Genomic DNA, 17958 nt, shown 5'->3' on the forward strand with positions numbered 1-17958 from the left:
ATACATAAAACACACAAGACTACAAAGGAAACGGATCATGTTGAAAAAGAACTCTCAAAATGTGAAAAAAGTGACATCGGAATACGTAGAATTCCTTATTATTACATTGAAAGCTATTACTACATTGAAAACTATTTTCCAGCACAAACAACATTCTGAGATGTTGTTCATTTCAGGCGCCTGTGACTTCCATCAGGGACAAAGTCACCCATTTTGCTAACACTGCTATGGTTTCTACGGTTTGCTGCTACTTTCATAATCGAAGGAAATGTAAATTTCAGGAAGAGGCTAGAGAAAAAAGTTGTAATTTCCTTCCCTATGCAAGTTCAGGCCCTGAATCCTACTTATGGAAATGGAGGAAGTCTCTCCTTTGCTCCTTCCTCCTTCTTGCTACCTGGGATGAGAATGGGATGGCTGGAGCTAAAACAGCCATTTTGGACCACGAGGCAAGATGGACGGAGTCCCAGTCTCAGATAAACATGGAGCCACACACCAGCCCCAGCCTGTCTACCTCTGGAAAGAGAGACGAACTTCTGTCTCCTTAAGCTACAGTTGGTTTACTCTCTATCATATAAAGCCACATGAACCTAATCTTGTTACATCTCTAATACTTTTTCTCAGTAATAAGGTTAGAAAGTGTTTGAACCTGATCTTTAGCAACCTTCATTATTCTTTGAGAGACACACTCTTCCTTCCTCACAAAAATGATCCCTCCAGAGCTACAAAGGAAATCCAACTAGCACAGTTCCTCTGTAGCTGACAGCCTTCCAGGAGGCAAACCCCCAAACCTGGATCAACAGAAGTTTCTCTCTCGCTCAGTGCTGCTCCATCTCTGAAGCATGTCCTTTACAGCATGCACACCCCCAAGCATCACGCATTAAGTGCAGCTCAGGAAGCTTGGAAGCACACACCACACTTCAATTCCATGCCAGGGCACACACACACCTGACTTTACCCCGCATTCCGTGAAGCCCGCGGTCACACAGGACCAAGTGCAAAGACACTCCACTGATGTGCAGGCCCGAGGGTCACTAGTATCCGGGGAGGACATTCAGAAAGTACTTACTCATTGTCATCGACTCTGGCACGGAGGCAGAAGGTAACAGGCTGCTCAGAGGGCTTCCCTGGCCAGGAGGACTGGCTTCCACACTGGGAGAAAGGCAGACAGAAGGAAGTTACAGTCGGCCACTCAAAATACACAACCTCACTATTCAAAAACCAAGCAGGTGCTAAGTGTACTCAGGTGCACCTCCTAGAAGCCCAGGAGGCAGCCCTTTGAAATCACAGGCAACCCTCGTCATGTGCAGATTCCCTATTTGCAAATTTGCCTTCTTGCCGAAGTCTATGTGTGTCCCCCAAAACCAATACTCAGTATTTGTCTAAAATAAACAGCAAAAAAAAGGACTGTGCATCCTGGAGGGACCTGGTGACCCCAGTCCTCCCTGACAGTGTATAAACTGTGCAGGAACCCAGAGGCGCGGTCAGTGTCAGAGAGCAGGGCCCTATGCGTAACATCAAGCATGCTTCGGGGTCATCAGTGACTCCCACCCTGGACCTAAGGCTGAAAATGCAGATGGGGTCTAACCCTACTCGCACGAAGAAAGAAAAACACCTGGAAGAGTAACGAGGATCCTGGTGGCACTGGGGAGACTTCAGTGTCTATCTGAGCTCCACCACCCAACATCCAGTGACTTTGAGCAACTCAAGTTTCCCTTTGAGAGACTTTTATTTGAAAAGCAGAAAACTGATATGGCACTTACGACCATATGCTAGACTAAGCACTTCTCAAATATGTGAGAGCTAAGTGGTTCAGATATTATATAATATTCAAGTCTGCATTATTGTGATCAAATGCTAAAATCAAGCATAATGGGAGAGGAGCACCCAGGTATGGCCCCCAAACCGTAAAAGTAAAGGTGGTATGCAACTGAAGTTTGCTAAATACCGTCTCTCACATTCTGATGCCCTTGGCAACTTCACATTCTATGATGTAAGCCAAACCTGAACATAAATGTGAAATAAGGCCTTGACCTTGAATCCCGGCAGGTGCACCCCTATCTTTAAAAGAGAATAAAATGCACAGTTGTGACCAGGACAACTCAATCCCAAAGGCAGTTTGGCTCCAGAATACTAACCTGTACCGGGGGCCGGGCTCTGGGAGAACGTGGTCCTCCAGTCCTGTCCCGTTCTCCAGGCTTCCAAGGGGGGCATCTGTGTATAGAGAGCAGTCACAGAAAGAAAGTCAGCTGTCTGTTCTCATTTCATGTTCTCCATGAGGCAAGGACACAGCGCAGACACGGGCTCATCTGCTCAATCAGTCGGCTTACAAATGTTTCCTCACCTGCACAATAGATTTTAATCTGCTACTCGTTTCGTTTTTTTGGCCATCATCTCAGATTTGGCATCAGTCACTGATAGGAGGCCCCATCCTCCCACTTAACCTTTTTGACCTTGAGCCACCTGGAATTGTGCATGAAGTCCATATTCAGAGCCAGCCTCAGGATCAGGGAATAATAATCAGCTTTCTGATAGACAAAACCCCTCTCCCTGTAGCGGCTTATGACAGACACAAGGGGGCAGCACAGTCTCATCACCAATAACGCCTGTCTGCATCAAAACCAAGTGCCCTGCCACTTTCTAGAAAGCCGCCTCCCCGCGCGGGTTGTGTGTGGGAAAGGCATTCAGAAGAAGGGAGGCCACAGATAATCTCTAGAGGCACTAAGGATTTTCATAAATGTATTAACTGCCATTCAGGTCTCTCCAGAAAAGAGTGCAAACGCCCTTGGGCTGGACAGTGCCATGACGGCCTGTTATCAGCCAGGGTAACACGCGCCCTTTGGAGACACTCCTGGCTTCTCAAGGCCGACTGCAGAACCAGGCCCAGGTGGGGGATACATCTCCGGGCCCTCAGCTCCGCGGCCGCCTCCCTGCCATCCCTCCTGTTTTCGCCTGAGTTTTCTCCTGCTTGAGATTCCCCAGCTCTTTAAGGGGCTGTACTCAGGGAAGCCTAAAGAGAATTTTCTCTTTTTTTCACTGTTTTCTTGATACTGCTGTCCTCATCAAGCTATTTCACTCGATTTTTTTTTTTTAAGAAGTTCGAAAGGGAAACAGCAAGTGTCTTCCCCCTCGGCGTCCCCTGCCTCCCTCCCGAGTGTTGTGGTTAGTTTACAGGTGCAGGCTCTGCCTCCATTATTAATTCGGCGCGAAGTTGCCTAGCCTCTTTGTGACTTGGCTTCCTCAACTATGAAGGGGTAACACCAGGGCCTGCCCTACGACACTTTATTAACACCAACCACATGACTGAACTCACGTTTTAACACACATGCTTCAGTGGGAACAGTCACTGCGTGCTAAGCGCAACTCGCTCCACAACCCAGCCCGCCTACCACAGCCCCATCATCACACACACTCGCACACGCACTCGCACACGCACACACTCGCACACACACACCACCCCATCGTCTTTTCTCTGATTCCTTTGTGAAGCTATCTCTTGCATCGCGGCTCAGAGGCCTCTGTCCCCCCCGGCAAACCCAACAAGGTCCTGGCCCCACCTCTGGCTGGGACCTCAACCCTGCATCCTCCTCCACGGAGCTCGCTGCCTGCCTGAAAGCTCCCACTGGGATACCCTGCAGGGCCCACCACCTGATCACAACCGAGCAAAGCACTCCCTTCTGTCACCCTGTCCACAGGACCACCGCCTCCCTCCCGTCACGGGGTCCTCCAGACCAGCCGGTTCCAATTCGTTATCAGCCACTCCTTATCCACAGTCATGTCCACTGCCACCCTAGTGGTGAGGCTCCATACCTTCTAGGGGTCTCCTGCAGGGGTTCCCCACAGTTGTCTCACCCTTGTTAATCCAACTCATGGCTGTTGGATTCCTCTCCCTGAAGCGAAAACAGGGACTCCAACATGCACAGCAGAAATCCACAGCTGGAGGAAAGGCCATGGTCACCCACCAGCATTCCAGATCCCAGGCCTACTCGGCCCCAGTGATATCCCACCATAACACGCCCCCGCGAGCCAGGACACCGCAGTGGGCCTGACGCGCTGGGGCCGCAGAGCGAGCACTCACACGGGCTAAGTCGCTCACCCTCGAGGTGCCCTCTGAGGTGCACACTACTATTACCTTAATTTTACCAGATGTGGAAACAGCCCTGGAGGATTTCAGTGATCCGTCCAAGATCGCAAGCTAACGTGTGAGGGTCTGAACCTCACTGTGCCCAGAGGCAGAGCGGAGTCCTTACCCACTTCATCGCCTCTCATACAGCTGATCTGAGCTACGTGCCTCTCCCTCTACGGGTCCTTGGACTCCCTGCCCTACCCCTGTGTCTATACCGTGTCCCCAACCGGATAGCATTTTTCCAACTGCCAGGTGGCCACTCCCTTCAGCATGGCCCATCCCCATGCACTCAGTCCACCCACCGCTCACTCGGTCCACCCACCGCTTACCCGCTCAGCAAATGACTCTTGAGCCCCACCACCCCCACCGTGGGCTGGCTCTGGCCAGGGTCACGGTCACACTGGAACCAAGAAGACACGGGCCTGCCCTCACAGACCTCAAAGACTAGCAGGGGGACAGGAATTACCAGATTACAAGCTGAGGTCAGGGCACTGGGGACACAGGAGGTTTCTGGCAGTGTGAACGTGAGGCCTGGCCTGCCGGGGGTAAGGGGCACAGGAGCAAGCCCTTTATGAGACAGCACCACTTGGGCTGCCTCCTGAAGGATGCACACAGAGGGCAGGAGGAGAGAGACTGGAAGTGGACACAGGCTGGTGTGGCTAGGGGCGTCGAGCTACAGAAAAATGGGAGGAGATCAGGCTGCGCACTGAGCTTGGGTCTGGGGGGCCACAGTGAGGATTCTGGATTTTATCCTCAGGGAGCTGGGAAGGTTTGGAGCAAGGGAATGATGCAATTTGATTTATGTTCTAAGAAATCACTCCAGTTGCTGTAAGAAGAATGGTCAGGGTGGGGGCAGGGGTAGAAGCAGGGAGAGATGTTGCTGTCCCTCATCCCCTCTTTGCCTGCAAAACTCCAGGCGGGGCGGGGAGAGTGTTTACCTCTGGATCCTCCCAGAGCCTAGCACGGTCTGGCACAGAGCACGACCACCCACTGGTTGTGTAAAGAAATCCATGAGCCCTGAGTGGCACACGACCCACATGAGTGGGGTGGAGTCCACACACCACGCAGGCTGGGTGGGCATCACAGTATCCTGACATTCCGAACAGTAACATTACCCTCTGGGAGCCACGCTCCCAGATCAACCATCTCAGATGGGAGCGGTGCTACAACACAGCCTCCGCAACCTCAACGGGCAACCCCAAAGACCCAACGGTAGGACAAGAAGTGGAAGAACATTAAGCCTGATGAGGAAATGAAAGTGCGAGGACCCAAGGCTCCAAATGAACAAACAAGCCCTCAGAAACTGACTCTGAATTTGCTCAAACCCAACACTAAAGCCAGGACCCTCGGTGAGAAGAGAAGCAATAACGTCTTCACGTGTGCAATGGGTAGAAGTGGGTGTTTTGTTTGCCTCCACTGAGTATCGCAGTGCAAAGAAACTTTCGGGCTTCTCTCTCCCTTGCAACTTCAAAGAGATGTCAGTAAACATGCTTTGCTGTTTGCAGGTAATAGACATGCCCAGAGGAGTGACTGTAGCTAATCCTCCACCTGGGTCTCGTGTGACCCTGGCCAGTATCTTCCTTCTCTGAGCCTCTAACCCCAGAAATGCAGCTCCAAAGCTGGGCCTCCAATCCACCTCATCCAAGAATCAGAAGGACAGTACCTCTATGTTGAGAGTCCCCTTCTCTGCCACTTTCTCCCCCCCCCCCCCCCTTTAGCTACCAAAAACATTCATCCTTCTCCACCAAGTGCCTCCCTCCCTCTTCTGCTAAATGCCCCCCAGGGCAGGGACGCTAGAGGCACCAACACTTTCAAAGATGATGGGGGAGGTCTCCTAAGGGTAGAGCCCTCTGTGTGCAAAGCTGTCATTAAAGACCAAAATGGCTCCCTGGCTAGAATGAGAGGGAATAATTTGTTAACCTTGATCAAGTGGGAGGGTATCGATCGGAAGGGACACCAGTCAGAGATGAGCAAAAGAAAAGCAGTCTGAGAGAGACAGGTAACAGTGTGCGCCCACAGCTTCCCAGGGAAAGGCCTCCCAAGGAAATGGGGATCAGGCCAGGAGGGACTCGAAGCAACCTGGCATTCCAATCAGGTAGCCGACTCCCTCAGTTCTGATTCCAGTATCTTCTGCAGCCTGAGCATAATTCATCTTCCTGTGCAACTCCTACCCACAGCGACTTTGCCCCTGAGGCTGTCGCAAGCTTCCAGGACTCCTGGCAGCTTTGTTACTATAGTACATTAAAAAGTTGGCAGACCGGCTCACACACAGCATCTCTGATGAGGATAATCAAGATCAGCTGGAGCTCGGGGTCCCACGAGAGCGACAAGATGAAGCCTCTGGGTCTGGAAGGCTGAGAGGCAGAGGTGGGACCGCGGGAAAGCTGCCAGGAGGACGCCCTCCCGCGAGGATGCTGGAGGCCGGCCAGAAGCTACTCTCCCTGAAGACAATGAAGGAAAGCCCACAGAGGGAGGAAGAGCGCTGAGTTCTGTAAGACCAGACCCAACAAATGGCAGAGAGCAGCACCCCAGGAGCAGCCGGCCCTTGGCCTCCAGGGTCTGACGGCTGAGAGGAGCCCAGCTAAGAAAGGAAGGAGCTACTGGAAACAAAACAGAGTGCCAAGTGCAGGCACCTGACAGCCCAGCGACCTCTGGCCCCCTCGGTGGGGAGGGAGACAAGGTCACCAGGTGGAAGTCATGTGGTCCCGGGGAGGCCAGGACCGCCTGCTCTCTCCAAGCCCCCCCCTTCTCAGGCACCCTGTCCACGTGTGCGTGCACTGCCCCTGAATGGGCCATGGCAAGTTAAACAACCCCCCCCCCCCCCCCACCCCGCCCCGCACTGGCCGCCAGGGCCCCGCATGGTCACCTGAGGGAACGCAGCTGCCGGTGCTGGCCTGGCTCACAGACCAGCCCGGCCCGGGACTTCAGTGGAGACCCAGGAAGAAGTGCCGGCCGGTATGGGAGGCCGCGCAGCTGAGGCCAGACAGGGATGGGGCAAGGTGGCGAGAGAGAGCAAAGCCTCTCAAAGGAAAAGAGGAGACGGGGCAGACCCCATAAGGAAGTGTGGGGCACAGAATCGGGGAGACCCAGGAGCGCCCTCCGTTCCGACCAGCGGCTCCCAGTCCCCGGACACCCCACAGCAGGGCCCCGCCACTGCCGCGGTGCTGAGAGCAGGCTTCACGGGGCCTGAGCCGCTGCCTGGCACCTTGGGGAGCCTTCACCACAAGTCTGAGAGGAAGGTGGGGTAACAGCGGCCAGCCCTTCCTCACAAGCTGTGGTCCAGAGAGGATGCGTTCGTCCGGATTAGCCACCTTCCAGGCCTGGGCTCACTCCGAGGGCTGCCACTACCACCATCAGCCGCACCTTCCAGAGAGGAGACGGGCCCGGAGGACTGAGTCATTTCGCCACACACGCTCAGGAGCCCCAGTCTCCGCCAGGAACACTGCCGCTCGGACAGGTGACCCGGCCTGCTCAGCTCCTGAGGCTCCTGGGGCCGGGCCATCTGACCCCTACTCGAGACGGCTGCCAGTCGGCCGCCCACCTGCCCCTGAGCTCCAGCTCCTTTGAGCGGGTTTCTGTCCGCCCCTGTGACCAAAAAAACAGTCTGTCATCCGGTTCAGACTGTCAACAGCTTCCTGAGTAGTCCAGAAACCGTTATGGTTTCTTAAACCTAGTCCTGGGAGGGGGAGAAGGTGCCTGTGTAGGGGCTGGGTTGGGGGGGACTGGGGTGACAGCCACCCACCGCCCTCTGGGCACACCCGGCTCATCCACGTCCCCTCCCCCCTCTCCCACCACCCCCTGTGACTTGCTCTAGCTCAAGAAAACAGTAACACGAGAGCACACTCAACCAAATGGAAGGAGTCAGAAACGCTCACCACCCCACAGGCAGGTTCTGAGCAAGCCACTCTCTGAGCCCTCAGCACTTGGCTGCAAAGGGTGCGGGGGCCTTTAGAGGTATGAGTTCTGTAACGTTTCTCCCTAAGACGCAAAATTAATGGTCACCACTTATGGTCAGCTTGTATGTGCCCAGGTCCCAAAAAATCACTAGTAAGGAAAACAAACTGGTATAGGGGCTCCTTCGTGACTTGTCAGCTGGTTTGGCCCAACCCTCGCTCGGGTGGGAGCACCTCAAACACTCGGGGTCAGCAAGAAGACAAGCCAGACCCTCAGTCCCTTCCAGTCTCCTGCCCTGAGCCCCGTGCCTCTTGGCTCCCTCCCACCAGCAGAGGGAACCCAGCACGTGAACGGAGGGAGGGAGGAATCAGGAAGCACCCACCTGCAGGGCTGTAGGAGGCCACTCCACTGACTGGAAAGAGGACGTCGGTGTCGCCATGTAGCACCTGCAGAGGGGCCCAGCTGTGCATCTGGGACAGGCGGGTGTTCCCATCCAGCGGCCTAAGTGAGAGAGGACAGCTGCGTGACAGACCGAAGAGCGTCCGAGGGCTCAGACCACCACAAGCATCTGCCGGGCCTCCCTCAAGTTCCCTCTTGGGAGCCAGCCAGACCGTGAAGGGGCTGAAGATAGGAGGCCCAGGCGGGGAGCAGGACCATGCGGTCCAGATCAGACCTCATGCCTTCATTCCTCCCGCCAGGGCTCACTGAGCACCTACTACAGGCCAGGCTCCGGGCTCACATATATTCTGTGCTGGCCAAAGAGCCAAACGGTGTTCATGCTGCCCTCAAGGAGCTCACAGTGGGCTGGGGGACCAGGACGTGAATCACACAACCCCGCAGGGAGATGTAAGACAGCAACTCAGAGTGGCAGAGCTGGTCAGCAAGGCCACGGAAAGCATCCGTGAAGAAGGGAGGTGAGAGGTGAGAGCTCAGGGTGAGTGCAGTGAGGAGGGGGACGGACAAGGAGGATGCAGCATGTGCCAAGCCCTGAAGCAGGACGAAGCCCAGGGTCCCAGGATCTGAAATGCTGTCAGCCACGCGACCTGGGGCTAGTGTCCCATCGCCTCGCTGGTTCTCAAACCCTCATTAGTAAAAGAGCAGAATCAGACCAAAACCGTGTCTGGATCCCTTCCAAGAAAGGGGGTCAGCTGAACCATTAACCGGGCTCACATGACCTGTTACGGCGACACCTCATCCACAAACTACAAAAGCAACCTGAACCATCTTTGTCGCACCCGCTCGTTCAGTTCAGTGTATTTGGGAAGGTTTTGCCCACTGCAGCATTTGCCGCTGGACAGTGGAAATATTAATAAATACTAGGCTGAAGTTGCAGGGGACGTTAAAGTTTATAAAATCACTCTGTAACTCAGGTGTCAAGAAGTCCAAAACAGATCACAGCCCTACCTACTTAACAGAGGAAGGACGGGGGGAGGAGGAGGAAAGGAAGAGGGGGGGAAAGGTAGACAAAAAGTCCAGGAGGATGTGACTTGTCCAAGTTCAGCATCCTGGACGGAACGGAGGCTTCAGGGTCTGAGGCCATGTCTTCCAAATCCAATTATGATGGGCTTTCTGAATGCTGCCCATCGTGTGGCATGACGCATGTAGTTTTTCTTTTGGTTCAGAGCAGGGATCAACACAATTTTTTTGTAAAGGACCAGACAGGAAACAGTGTAGGCTTTGTGGCCATAAGTATTCTTCTTTGTAGTTGTAGTTAACAGCCCTTTCAAAAAAGTAACGACCCTTCTTAGCTTGGGGGTGGATCTCGCCCATAGGCTACTTTGTCAGGCCTTTCAAGAGGCCACTTGGAGATTTTCCTTTCAGCCCTCTCTAGCTTTTGGTCAGATATTTGGCTCTGAGCTAGAAACGGGAAATAATCCTAACAGCATTTTGCAGAATCCATCATTTAATCCTGCAGGTCACACCCACAGTGAGCCCCTCAGGAGCCTGGGGTGGGGCAGCACAACCACACTGGGGCCAGGTTCTGGGGTGAACTCGGCTATGCCTCTAGAGTCAGTAGCGAGCCGCCCTCCTGGGGCTCAGATCCAGCAGCTGGTGACCAGGGGGACTCCCGGACACCTCGAGGCACTCAGGGCCGCCGCTCAGAAGGCAACAAAACCACCTGTCCTTTCCTGGGCCACTGCACCAGCTCCAGGCGGGTGGGATTTTCCACTGTTTATTCTAAGGGGAAATTTTGCCACTTCCCAGAAACGCAGAGCGCAGGTGAAGCCAGACCCCATCAGCTGAGGTTTTAGAACCCAAGCAAAAGTGCCCAAGGGCCACCACCCCCAAAACGATTTACACTGACGTGATTCCTAAGACAGAGACCAATCCCGAGCAGGGTTCCACAGTTGGCTTAATAATAACAGGTTTTGCTTTTCATTAGAAAAAAGAGACGCTTATTTTAAAACCTAGAAAATGCCAAAAAGAGGAGGGGGGCGGGAAATACACCAAAAGCCACACTACCAAAAACAAAACTGACTTAGACACTCTTGCCTTAGCCCTTCTTTCTTCCTACACATACTTTTCTTTAGGAGGTCGTAATGAAACTCAATGCAGGATTTAGTTTGCTTTTTTCACTCAATATTCATTCCTAAGTTCATCCTGACTACTGAGATACTCTTAAATGTCAGTGAAGATGTTCAAGATCCTACCGGGTCATGGATGGAACTGCTGAATTTCTATAGCGTACACCCGAAACTGGTAAAACACTGTTACCTGTACTGGAATTAAAATTAAAAACTTAATTAAAAAAAAAAAGATGTTTGAGACCTGAAACGTTAGGATGTTAAAGTGTAAGCTCCAGAGCAGTCGGCTATTAAGGGAGGTCAGCTCCAGAGTTCTGCTTCTAGAAAGGCGGACTTTGGTATCTAGACGCAGCCACGGTCCGTGGAGACTCTGTCCTCAGGGCACATTCCCAGCAGTGGAACTGCTGAATCAAGCGGGATAAACGTTTCTAAGGCTCCTGTCAGTTGTGTCAAACTGTCTTCCCCGAGGGCTGTCAGCACTCCCGGCCATCTGTGAGATCTGTGAGGACACCCCTGCGCACCAGCCCGGCCCCGTCATCCACCCCACAGTTGGCGCCGCCTGTGTGCCCGGAAGATACCACACAACAGGACACGCTGAGAGCAAGCCCTCCCCCAGGGTGCTAACCCAGGGCTTGCCTTTTATCCAGTTCTAAGTTGTGGCAAAATACGGTGTCTGATGGCATTCTCCATTTGTTTAATTGCTAGTGAGGTGTAATGTTTGTCCCTATGTTAGTAATTCTTTTTGAATTATGTTCCCTTCTGGTGTCCCTTCCCCACTGGTGTCAGAGGTCACACAGGAAGCGACAGAAAAACCCCTTTCTATAATAAAGACATCATCCTCTCTTAAGAGAAACAAAAACAAAATGCAAAGCAAACGCTGGTAAATATTGAGGCAGGAGGGACAAGATTTTTCCTCGGTCATCAAAGGTGGTTTAATTGCCAGCAAACAGAAACGTAAACCCAACTTTTTGCCAACAGAGCATTTCAGAGACAATTGGAACCCTGCCATGGCCGGAGGCTGTCACATCCACAGTGTGCTTCTCCTGGACGGGCCACCTGTCCCTCACAAACCTGGCGGTGCTGTTCAACTGCTCAGGTTCTGGCCCCTCCAGGCTCCTAGACCTTTCGTGTGAATATTAGCTTAGAATCAAAATGAAAGGATTACTCAGTAGGCCATGTCATCATTCCTCTGCTCCTCCCCAAGATGCTCTGCAGAACGTTAGATCGAGACCCCCCCCTTATGCCAGGGAGAGGCTGCCCATAATTCGCAGGAGGCCCAATGGCCTCGAAGGGCCCGGGCCCCTGAAGAGGTCACCCTGCACTGTTTTGTGTGTTACACATCACAATGCCCAAGGCGGCTACCCTGGCTCACAAGCTGGCCTCCCCCTCAGGCCTCCCTCAATGGCACAGTCCAGTAGGAAGAAATGACTGTGTCTGAGGCCAAACACAGAGGGAATCAACTCAGAGACGCGCTCACGCACAGATGCACAGAAACTCGGCTACAGGCCACGGTGGCGAGATAACCTGATCCAACGTTATTCACTTTTGGACGCGATGAACACTTCAGTCACTAGACTTTGAATAGATGAGATCACTCTCCCCGGTTCGGCTGGGCCTTATCAAATCAGCTGAAGGTCTTAACAGGAAAAGACGGAGGCCCCCCAAAGAACAAGAAACTCCGCCAGCAGCCGGCCTTTGGACTCAAGCTGCAACTCCTCCCTGGGTCTCCAGGCGCTGGTCTACCTTACAGATTCCAACCTGTCAAGGTTCCACAATCACGTGAGCCAGTTCGTTAAAATAAATCTAGACAGACAGATATGGATGGACAGACAGTAGTTCTGCCCTTTATCTACAGAGGATACGTTCCAAGGCCCCCAGTGGATTCCTAAAATCCCAAAACTGCACCTTATATTTATGCTGTGTTTTTCCTAACCATACACACCTATAAAAACATTTAATTTATAAATTGGGCACCTTAGAGATTAACAACAATAATAAAATAGGAGGGGTGGTGCAGTCAGTTAAACGCCCAACTCTTGGTTTCGACTGGAGTCACGCTCTCAGGGTTGTGGGATCGAGCCCCGTATCAGGTTCCCCACTCAGCATGGAGTCTGCTTAAGACTCTCTGCCCCTCCCACTTGTATTCTCTTTCTCTCTCTCAAACAAAATAAATAAAATAAAATAAACCTTTAAAATATAAATAAAATAGAAAAACTACAATGATCTGCAATAAAAGGTGACATGAATGTATATCATAAAATATACTGTACTGTAGTCACCCGTCTTGTGATGACAAATTGCCTATGTGATGATCAGACAGGGAGACTGAAGGACTCCATAAAAATCTCCTTTTTAGAGGGGGTGCTTGGGTGGCTCCAAGAAATAACACCTGGGTCCTCATCTTTGCTCTCACTGGTTGCTGGATGCCTGAGAGGTGACATACACCAGACCACTGTCATCAGTAAAAACCCTGAGACCCTTTCTGGGTCTCCCAGACACTCTGTACCTGCACCCCCTCTATGCCTCCAATCAACTCTGCTTTTACCTCCTGCTGGCTCACATTGGTTTTCTAACCTGCATGCAGCCAGGGACCCCTCAGCCGGTCCTGGGGGACCCCCTCGGCTGATCCTGTGGGACGCCCTCTAGGTCCTCGGTCCCAGCCTGCCAGCATCAATGAGATGAAGTGGGGTGAGTGATGTAGGCCAGGCTACTACCGACCTTGTGATGATCCATGAGGAGGAGGAGCATCCTCTTCAGGACCATGGTTGGCTACGGGTAACTAAGACCATGGAACAATAACCATGGACCCATGGATGAGGGGGATCCCCCCCTGCTGGTTCTGCTTCTGTGGAGATCCCGACTCACACAGCAGGTCACAACACGCGGGTCGCAGGTAGAAAACACTCACCCCGTGAGCCAGAGCAACGCTTCAGGGAAGCAACACTTCAGGGAAGTGACCCTGACCAACACGTCAGGAGCAGAAAAAAGCCTTGTGTGTGAAAGTATTCATTTCAGAATGGTTGATAACAAAAAAGCAAAAATGAGAACAAGAGCAAAAGCCATCAAGCTCAATACTGACCATGGGGGGCAACATCAACAAATCATGACGTGCTGATCTGTCAACTAACCAACGGTCCTAATAATGTAGAAATGCGGACTATCTGATAGGAAAAGCCTGGAAGCACAGCATAACCTACCCTGATCCCTGCTTTTCTCAGTGCTTGGACAAATCTCCGCTCTCTAAGGAACCCGTTCTTCCATCCATGAAGACGGGTCGATGCCCACTAAAACCTCCCGGGCAGCTCCTACTATCGCGACGGGTACACGCGGAGCCCGCCGGCCTGGCCTGCCACAGAAGATCAGTAAGGTCATCTGGTAGTACAGGTACCCGTGTGAATGAGGACGACAGCAGAAATCAGAAACAGGCATTGTCTCATGAGAAAGAAGGAGACTCCTATTAGAACACATGGGACATGAGAAGCTTAGGGCCAGAGACACTGAACCCCGCATCCCGCCGCGGGGTCTTGGGCTGGTTTGAAGCCGGCCTGAAGCCGGCCGTGACGGATGGCACCAGGCACTGCAAGGCACTGCAAGGCCCAAGCGAAGACATAGCCAGTTCATCTGGCATTCTGATAAGACCAAGCACAGGAATTCTTACAGAGCAGCAAGGGCAGCGGCTGACCTGGGCTCTTTCTTGCTGCCAAAGGCTGACGCACAGTAATCCCATTAACTCAACAATGACTCTGAAAAGCAGGTGCTGTTTTTCTCCCAGGTCTCCAGTGAGGTTCTGGGGGGTAAACTTGTCCAACCTAAGCCACATAGCTAGTAAGCAAGAACCCAGGCTGTCTTGACTCCAAGATCCACACTCTTAACTATGCTTTACTGCTTTCAGCCTTCTCGTGCATCAAGGCCCTTCCATAAACACGCATCTACTGCACTGCCACCGTTAAAGCAGCAAGACAGGCGAATTCCTGCTGTTCACACCCCAGTAGATAAACACAGAAACTGCTAGTGGGCAACTCTTTGCTAGAATAACCCTGCCTCTCTCTGGAGCTTCCTGTGCTAGGAACAAGGCAGAAATATAAGGAATATCCAACAAAAACAAAAACACATACATAAAGCAGGAATTTCAATGCACACACCTTGACACCAATCTTATAATAAGTACCTTCAAATATACTCCCTTCCCTTCTGTTCATTCTCAGAAGGACAGTAAGCTCATGCTCCTTCCTCCTCGACCAAGATCAGAAAAGGGAATGATGCACTACACACACAGAAACCGTGCGCTCGGATTTCACCCAATGCTGCAGAAAGAGGAAGCCGTTAATGCACCACCCTTCGTTAAAAGCTCAAGTGACACTTACTTCTCAGGCGACCCCGAGTGGCCCAGGCACTTCCTTCCCGACATGTTCCCGTACACATCATCCTCGTTGTCATCCACGTCTTCATCGTCGATGCTTTTCACATCGAGCTTCTGGTACCCAAATTCGCCATTCAAAGACAGAGAATCAATTTTCCATGAGCTGCTGCTCTGACTTCCGTTGGAATTTGGCCCAAAGGGGCTTTCAAAGGCCGACATGATATTGATGGAGGAGCGGTCGGAGTTCTCCTCTGAGCTCTCCCCTGCCCCGGGGATCTTTTTAAAAACATCGCCAGAGTTCTGCTCCTCTTCCTCATCATCAAAAGAGATAATGTTGGTCACCTTCTTTTTCTTCTTCCGCTCCTTTTTACATCTGGCATCTGGCAAAAGAAGATACGGTGTTAGAAGAAGCGGCAGGCAAGATGAAGCCATGATTGAGCCATTTTACCTCTAGATTGTGGAAAATCCTCCACTATTCTTCGGAAAAATAAACAATATAAATTCAGATTTTTTTTTTTTAATCCTTGGGGTATAAAAAAAATCTATCTATAGCAGCCCCACGAGGGAGCCCGGATGAAATAAGCAGAGCCATCTTGCCAACCCAGAGGCTGGTAAAAAAAAAAAACAATAAATCGTGGCTGTTTCAAGCCACTACATTTTGGAGCTGTTTGTTACACAGTCAAGACTAACTGAAACAAAAGTCAAGGCTGCTTGGTGACCAGTATGTTCACCCATCTTAATCGTCAAACTTGGGTGTGAGACACTTTGAGCTGATTCCAGACATTCCATTCCATCCAAGCCAAGCTGTGACAGGGTGATGCTTCACCAGTTTATCAAACTCTGAGACAGTGTCAAAAGCAGTGAAAAGGACACTCCTTGGGTATACAAATTCCAGCATCTTTGTTACACAAAGCCCTCAACAGTTCTCTTTCCTGTGTGCTTCGCCTGGGGTCTCTACTGGAGAAGGAGAGGACAAGACAGATAAAGCCAGCATATATCAAAGACCCCACAACACTCTGAATTTTCACTGTCACTAATAATACCAAAGAGATGACCATGATTACTGCCTTGTTAAAAGGATTTGAGAATACTAGCACTACGTACTTAATCCCAAAATTTCCACTTTTGCTGTAGCAACATTCTGGATGTTCCAGAAGGCTCAAGGCATATTACAAAGTTCTCACAAAATGGATCTCAACTAAATCAACTTTTTTTGGCCTCCCCAGCCTAGGGAGTCAAAGCTGACAACTCCTCCCTTCCCCTTGGCCTCCACTTAAATGTCACTCCCCCCAAGAGTGCACATTCTTCATAGCACCCCATGCTTGGCTTGCATCTCATTTATCAGAAGGATAATTACTTACTTGTATAATTTGTCATTAAATATCTATTCTTACCCAACCCAAAAGAGACTGCAGGCTAAATGCTAGAGATCTTCGTAGTTCACTGCCTAGCACACAGAATGCAGTAAATGAATACATGAATGAATGGATGAAGGAATAAATGAATGAAGATGAAGCTCATCTGGCTTCATGTAACCAACATACCCTCACAGTCATTGTGCTGTGAGTGAGCTGAGTGCGCTCCAACCCTATCGTCTTCACATCTCAGCAAGGCTCTCAGTCCCTCTCAGAGTGAGTAAGGGGGAGAAAAATAACCACAAGTGCAAACTGAAAACACAAGTGCATGAGATTTCCCTTGGCACTTTCGGACCACGAGGTGTGTCCCCCCTCAGCCATGGTCAGCTGTCCTTTGACCCAACCCCACTGTTCAAACTCCCATGCCCATTCTCGCTCACCAGCGCTGACATGCTTGGACACGACGGGCAGGGGGTCAGTGTCCTGCTCAGGTTTGATGAGGATAGAGACGGCGGATGATGCTGTGATCTCCCTGAAAAGGCTGCTCACTCCCTGCGTGGATTCCTTCAGCAGGGACGTCACATTCTGCGTGGACTCCTTTAAGAGGTCTGAGACGGTAGGAACAAACTTACTCTGCCCATTCAAATCCTTGTTGTCGATGTTGATTGCAAAGAGGATGGAGTTCAGACCTGCCCAGAAAAGGGAAAAGTCTGGAGTGTCTGCCATGGGGAAGTCACATCTCCAACACGGTAACTGAGGGGCAAACGATAGAGTACACAAGAGGGAACGCCCTGATTTGAAGCACTGATTTAAAAACCTCCCACAAGGGGCGCCTGGGTGGCTCAGTCAGTTAAGCGTCTGCCTTCGGCTCAGGTCATGATCCCGGGGTCCTGGGATCGAACCCCGCATCGGGCTCCCTGCTCCACGGGAAGCCTGCTTCTCCCTCTTCCACTCCCCCTGCTTGTGTTCCTGCTCTCGCTGTGTCTCTCTCTGTCAAATAAATAAATAAATCTTTAAAAAATAAATAAAATAAAATAAAATAAAATAAAATAAAATAAAATAAAATAAAAACCTCCCACAAAATGGGGTCAGGAGACACCAGTTATCATAGCAGATGAGTCTTTCCCAATTCTCTCCCTCTCGGTCAAAGACAAATAAGAGGTCAACCCCAGGGAGGTTAAGATGTAAGTCTAACTGCCTGGGTTGGATACCAGCACTGCCGCTTTCCAGGAGACCTGGGTCAAGTCATGTACAACCTGAGCTTCTGTTTCCTTACCTGTAAAATGGGGACGAGAGTATCTCTTTCACAGGGTATTAAAAACAATCACCCACCAAAACCACTCAGTTCAGTAAGCAATCAAACATGTGCATCAATATTATAACTATTATTATTTCAGGCAAAAGCTTGCCTTGGCCTACACAGGACATCACAGTCAAAGCCTGACTTTTCCTCATCAATGGACAAGACGAACGTAACTCTCAATATGTGGGACTTAGTGTAAACCTTCAGGGAAAAAAAAAGGCAAGGGAGGATTTGAAAGAAAGAATCAAGTTACCCACTTCTGTTGGGCTCACTCTTTGAGTGAGAGTCAAACGATAAACAACCTAACAATTCACCAACTGACATCAATCCAGGGGCTTCCACACTGACAAATCGTGGACATGACTCTTAACCACACTTGATTCTCTCACAGCCCTATG

At 51.1% G+C, this 17958-nt stretch overlaps 1 protein-coding gene across 5 annotated transcripts in view; it reads right to left on the reverse strand.

Annotated features, from left to right (window-relative positions):
* The window catches only part of SNX29 (sorting nexin 29), a 510437-nt gene that overhangs the window by 423858 nt on the left and 68621 nt on the right, over positions 1 to 17958 (reverse strand). For all 5 annotated transcript variants that reach the window (XR_012380443.1, XR_012380444.1, XM_025855499.2 and 2 more), the window contains 5 exons: positions 16698 to 16946; positions 14907 to 15282; positions 8400 to 8518; positions 2136 to 2211; positions 1067 to 1149 (listed from right to left, as the gene is read on the reverse strand). Coding sequence is in view for 3 of the 5 variants with exons in the window: in XM_025855499.2 (XP_025711284.1) it covers positions 1067 to 1149; positions 2136 to 2211; positions 8400 to 8518; positions 14907 to 15282; positions 16698 to 16946 (903 nt within the window). In the remaining 2 variants the exon portion in view is untranslated. The remainder of the gene's footprint in view (positions 1 to 1066; positions 1150 to 2135; positions 2212 to 8399; positions 8519 to 14906; positions 15283 to 16697; positions 16947 to 17958) is intronic.

The sequence above is a fragment of the Callorhinus ursinus genome, unplaced genomic scaffold (genome assembly GCF_003265705.2).
Source record: "Callorhinus ursinus isolate GAN/ISIS: 27379988/994484 unplaced genomic scaffold, GSC_fseal_2.0 scaffold13, whole genome shotgun sequence".
NCBI lineage: Eukaryota > Metazoa > Chordata > Mammalia > Carnivora > Otariidae > Callorhinus > Callorhinus ursinus.